The sequence below is a fragment of the Artibeus jamaicensis genome, unplaced genomic scaffold, assembly GCF_021234435.1.
Source record: "Artibeus jamaicensis isolate MK-2021 breed Jamaican fruit bat unplaced genomic scaffold, CSHL_Jam_final contig_1028, whole genome shotgun sequence".
NCBI classification, from domain to species: Eukaryota; Metazoa; Chordata; class Mammalia; order Chiroptera; family Phyllostomidae; genus Artibeus; species Artibeus jamaicensis.
In genome coordinates, this window is record NW_026521201.1 from 5,892,412 (window position 1) to 5,898,411 (window position 6,000).

Below are 6,000 nucleotides of genomic sequence, written 5' to 3' on the forward strand. Positions count from 1 at the left end.
TTGTCACCAATGCCTTCTCATTTTATTCAGGACCGTTCTAACAAGATGGGGAAGCGTTTACAGGTAATGACAAAACGCTATGAGACCTTGGAGAATCGGCGTATCTTGGAAGTAGAAGGCTTTAAGACAGATATTAAGGTTCTCCGGCAGAAACTGAAAGACTTGGAGCAGATGCTCTATAAGGTAAGTGCTGATCCTGAATTATTAAAAGGCAGAAAAGGGGTACAGGTGAGAACACATGGTCATGAGGGCTCCTCAGAAGAGAGATGTGCTGTTTCCCTGGTGGTAGGTACTTTGAGATCAGCATCCTTCAAGTCTCAGTAAATTGGTTGAACAAGTACATGCTAGAGGGAAGACAAAAATAGGTTAAATCATTGAATGACTATATCGTTATACTTTTATCCAAGCTAACTTAGCAGAAATTTTCATCCTTCCCAATTCAAGAAATAGATTAAAAGAACTGTGTCTATATTACAAATAGGGAAATGAGTATTTGAGTAATAAAGTATTTTTTCCTACCAGACACAGATTTATTTAGAAACAAAGTTGCCTCAAGAACTTTCTTATAGAGATTGGTTGGAGTTATCCACATATCCTAAATGATCAGTGCTCCAAACAAAAGTTGATTATAAAAAGGATGGGGTAATTTCTTTGGCAAATTCACCAGTGATGCTTATATTGATCTCTTTTTACCCATTGTTAATTGTTTGTTGATCTCTAGCTCATGTCTCCTTTACTGTTGTGTGGGAAAGCAGAGTCTCATGCCCTCTTTTACTCTAAATTTTCCATCTTTTAGTCACTAAAACTAAGGATTGAATTTACCTTCTGTACCAAATGTGTCATAAAAAGGAGCCAGCATAGCCTGGTCTTTATGACTGCTTTGTCTCCTCTGGCATATGTTCTAATCTTTTTTTTTCCACCCCCAAATCTCTAGGCAACACTTAATGCCCAGGCAAACCAGGATCTTGCTGTTCTGTGTGAGGTCCGTGACAGCAATAGACGGGCACATAAGATTCAAGGAGAACTGAAGAACCTAAAGTCCAAAGTATTTGGTCTGGAGAATGAACTTAGACTCTGTTGATGTTTACTTTTAGAAATGGCTCTTGTCCATCGTAAGTCTGCTTTCCGAAATCTGATAAACATGTCATCTTCTCCCAGAACTGTAGGTGGAATTGACAAGGGTGGTGGTATCCTTTATTATAAAGACAGGGTAAAGAATCAGGGACCACTAAAAAAGCCTTTCTTGCATGCTAAACTTTATCATTTTTGCTTTTCTGTTAACTTTTCTTTGTCTGGATTAGAACCATTACTTAGAAACTTTCCCACATTATTTTTTCCATTTATAATGAGAGGTTTTTGTCTTTTAAGAAGACAGTAACCATGAAAACTCAGGAAGAAAGGATATTTGCTATGATCTTGGCTGAGGGGCAGTAGGAGAAACATTTTCCTTGAGGAGACAAAGGCACCCACCAAGGTTGCCTTTCTTGTGGGCATATCACAACTGTCAAATGTGAATAGGCAGTAATTCTGCTAATTTAACTTTCTGCTTTGGGGAGCTGTGAGGCCTTAAAATTACTTTTATAGAAACCCAATCTTATGAATTTTCACCAGAGGGCGATAGAGACTCTACTCTTAAGCAAAGTGTTTATCAAGGAAAATAAATGTGGCACTTTGGTAAGAGTGAGTAAAACTTAAGTGATCCTTGTATGAAAAGTTCAGTATTGTACCAATAACATGTTTTTTTAAAAATGATGTATACATTTTAAATTAACTCTTTTCAATAAAATGTGTAATTGAAAATATTCTTTGAGTTTTCTGTAATTTCATGTTAAAAACCATATGGTACTTTGTCAGTGGCTCCATTTACTTACGTGTCCCATGGTCTTTGTGGTCCTGTACAGGCAGTAAAGTTTTCCTAAATGTGTCCCTTGGAATCATCTGGTATTGAAGGTAGCAGAGGTAGTTCTAAAGGTGATGGCACTAAAACTTCATCCATTTTTTTCCATCTGTAGCCTTTTTTAGGCAAACAGCTATGTGTTTGAGGTGAAATAATTGTGTTTACCTAGATAGCCCCTGGGAAATCAGTCTAGCTTAGTATGGCATCTTGTGGTTTACTTAGGGCAAAGCATTGAAGAACAGGTTTTCATATATGTGTGAAGGAAAGTAGTAATTAAATGGTCAGAAGATGCTGTCTTTTTTTTAAGCCTTTGAAAACAGATCAGGTTTTTTTACTAATGAATCAGGACAGAAATTCCCAGAGGGACTAGTCCTGAGTTGTAGAGAGATGTACATAAGTGGATGGGGTTCTTCCTTTTGTCCTAATATTTCAGGAATTGGCTTTTCATGACTTGCTATTTTGATGCTGGGCAAAACACAAACCCTGTTGAGTCAGAATTTCATGGAAAGAATCTTGGAGATCATATAATACAAATTTCTAATTTTATGTATGACTCTGAGGCTTACCACCATTGACTTAAGTTATCAGTTGGTAGTTCCTAACACCCTGGCCTCAATTCCAGTGACATTCATTTTAATATTAACCACCCACTAATGTAGACTATCTCACCAATAAACAGTAAAGAGTAATGGAAAGAGTCTGCCTGGGCTTTGGAGAATCACAGATGTAGCTTCAATCTTGCCTCTTCATAAAACCCTCAAGGGTGTAGTCTCTTTATCTGTAAAAGAGAGATAAATATCTGCTTTAGTGAGGTGATTGTGAGGATTAAGACAAAATCTAATATCCAGAATATATAAAAAACTCTTACAACTCAACAATAAAAAGTTGCCAAGGGATCTGGATAGACTTTTCTTCAGAGAATATATACAAATGGCCAATAAGCACATTAAAAGATGCTCAGCATCATCAATTGTTGGGGGAACAGAAAACAATAGTGCCATACCACTTCACACCCGCTAGGATGGCTACAGTACAAAAGAGTAGGTGCTGATGTAGGCAAGGGGAGACTGGGAACCTGAAATATTGCTAATGGATATGGAATGTGATGCTACTGCTTAGGAAAACCATCTGGCAGTTGCTTAGAAAGTGAAAACAGTTATTATGTGACTGTTTTATCATGTGACCCAGCAATTCCATTCCTTAGGTATATACCCAAGAAAAATGAAAATATACATCCCCACTAAAACTTGTACATAGATGTTCCTCGCAGCATTATTCATAATAGCCATAAAGTGGACATGACCCAAATGTCTATCAGTTGTTGAATAGGTAAACATTCGATGGACTATTTTTTAAAAGATTTTCTTTATGTTTAGAGAGAGGGCGAAATAGGGAAAAAGAGGGAGAGAAACATCAGTGTGTGGTTGCCTCTTGTGTGCCCCCTACTGGGAGCTTGGCTTGCAACCCAGGCATGTGCCCTGACTGGGAACAGAACCTGTGACCCTTTGGTTTGCAGGCAGCTCTCAATCCATTGAACCACGACAGCCAGGGACAATGGACTATATTATTCAGACATAGTAAGGAATAAGTACTGACATAACCTGCAACATGGGTCAACCTTAAGAATATATTATACTAAGTTAAAGAAGCCAGACACAAAAGGCCACACATTGTGTAATTCCATATATGTAAAATGTCACAACAGGCAAATACAGAGAAACAAAGTAGAGTAGTGATTGCCAGGAGCTGAGGAGAGGGGTTCAGGATGATGAGTGACTACTAATATGTGTAAGGTTTCTTTTTGGGGTCATGAAAATGTTCTAGAATTAATGGTGCTGGTTACAAAACAACATAGTAAAAGCCACTGAATTGTACACTTTAAAAGGATAAAAGGGTACACTTTTATATGGGTTGTATAGATTTTTAAAGTCCATGAAATGGCTTAGTTTTGTGCCTAGCATGTAGTGAACATTCAATTACAGTTAACTAGCATCAGTATTTTAGCTTCAGTTGACTTCCTTTCAAGCGCCCACCATTGTTAGTCAGATTCCAACATGCATTTAATACCATTCATTTCTTCATTCATCATTTTATTCCAAGATGCTTTGTATGTACTAGAAATTGTGCTGGATCTTAAGTTTTTACAGCACATAAAAATATTCTTTGTGCTCCAAACGTGGGTGGGAAAATAAGTACCACGAGTGCAGAGGATAGAAACTAGCAGAGAAGATGACTTAAATGAGGTCATATTTGAGCTGAATCATAAATGTGAATTCAGAGTCAGACAAGAGTTTGGGCATTCTAGATAGAGGGACAACATGTGAAAACATGGAGAAGTACAAGGACAGGAGACAAAGTCATGTAATGTAGGACATAAATATATGAGTCCTAACTGGTATGACTTGGTTGAGTGTCATTCCACAAAGGTTGCTGAATGGATTCCTGGTCAGGGCACATGCCTGGGTTGTAGGTTGAGTCCCCTGGTCCAGGGTATGTATGGGAAGCAATCAATCAATGCTGCTGTCTCACATCAATATTTCTCTCCCTCTCTCCCTCTCCCCCTCCCTTCCTCTCTCTCTCTGAATTCTTTCTTGAAAAAAGGTATAACATTTTACTTAATATAATAATGTATTAATATGTATTATGTAATGCATAATATGTTATACATGTTTACATTAATACATTGATAATACATTAATGTGTATTACATTTCGTGATAATGACCTTTTGGCTTGGCTGGTGTGGCTCAGTGGATTGAGTGCTAACCTGCCAACCAAAGGGTCGCTGGTTCCATTCCCAGTCAGGGCACGTGCCTGGGTTGCAGGTCACGTCCCCAGTAGGGGGTGCCTGAGAGGCAACCACACACTGATATTTCTCTCCCTCTCTTCCTCCCTTCCCCTGTCCAAAAATAAATAATATCTTTAAAATAAAAAATAAAATAAGAATGACATTTTGCTTCAAATAAAAACTTAATGGGAAAAAAACAAAACCAGAAATATTTAATAGTATTAATTCATGTACTAAAAGAATTTGAAGTGCAAACTCACTTTCACAGAACTTCGGCCCTGGCCAGGTAGCTTAGTGAGAGCATTGCTTTGATATGCATGAGTTTGATACCTGATCAGGGCACATACAAGAATCAGCCAATGAATGCATAAATAAGTGGAACAATAAATTGATGTTTCTTTCACTCTCTAAAAATCAATAAATGAAAATGAAAAAAAAAATAGGGTGGAGAGGGAGCATCACACATTAATATATAGATGTTTCTTTTCTGGGAAATTCTTGTACTGCAGATCAAGGCAAGGAACAATTACTTAATACCAGGATTCATTACAGTATCTGCAGGAACAAAGCAATGGGTGGTGCAGAAAATCTTGAGAAAAGAGCCAATGGTATCATCTGCTGTGCATTAAATTTTCCCTTCTAGCCTATGTATAAAAGTCACTTCATAAGTCACTTTTTTATCCACTGAAATTTGTAATTTTTTCCACAAAATAGACTGTATGTTATTTTTCAGAAGATTTTAACCTTTTAGAGAGAGGGGAAGGGAGGGAGAAAGAGGAGAGAAACATTGAGGTGGGAAAGAAACACTGATTAATTGCCTCTTGCATGCATCCCGACTGGGGTGCACAAACCTACCACCCAGGCATGTGCCCTGACCAAGAATTGAACCAACAGCCTCTTGATTTGTTACCTTTCAGTTTGCGGGATAACACCCAACCCACTGAGCCACAACAATCAGGGCAACTATGTTTTTTTTTTATATAGTCTTATGATTCTCACTGCCTTTCTACCCACGCCACACTAGTTGGGCTACTGAAATTAACTAATATTTGTCACAGAGCAGATTGTACTTTCACAGCTCACTGCATACATGAACAGAAGAAAAGAGATGGCTACAGTCCTTTTTCAGAGCAGATATTCAAGGCTGGAGCTAAAGGAAGACATTGGAAATAGAGAGGAAGAGACCTATAGAAGTAGAATGAACATCATTTCTCTGTAATGGATGAGATACGAGGGTTAGGAACCAGGTAAGGATAATTCTCTTATTAAAAATATATTTTATTGATTTTGCTATTACAGTTGTCCCATTTCCCCCC

General features: G+C 37.8%; 1 protein-coding gene across 3 annotated transcripts in view; it reads left to right on the forward strand.

The window, feature by feature from the left end:
* The window catches only part of CCDC77 (coiled-coil domain containing 77), a 48,065-nt gene extending 46,304 nt beyond the window's left edge, over positions 1–1,761 (forward strand). For all 3 annotated transcript variants that reach the window (XM_037139867.2, XM_037139866.2, XM_037139868.2), the window contains 2 exons: positions 31–183; positions 935–1,761. In XM_037139867.2, the coding sequence (XP_036995762.2) occupies positions 31–183; positions 935–1,081 (300 nt within the window). In that variant the 3' untranslated portion in view covers positions 1,082–1,761. The remainder of the gene's footprint in view (positions 1–30; positions 184–934) is intronic.
* The last annotated feature ends 4,239 nt before the right edge of the window (positions 1,762–6,000 follow it).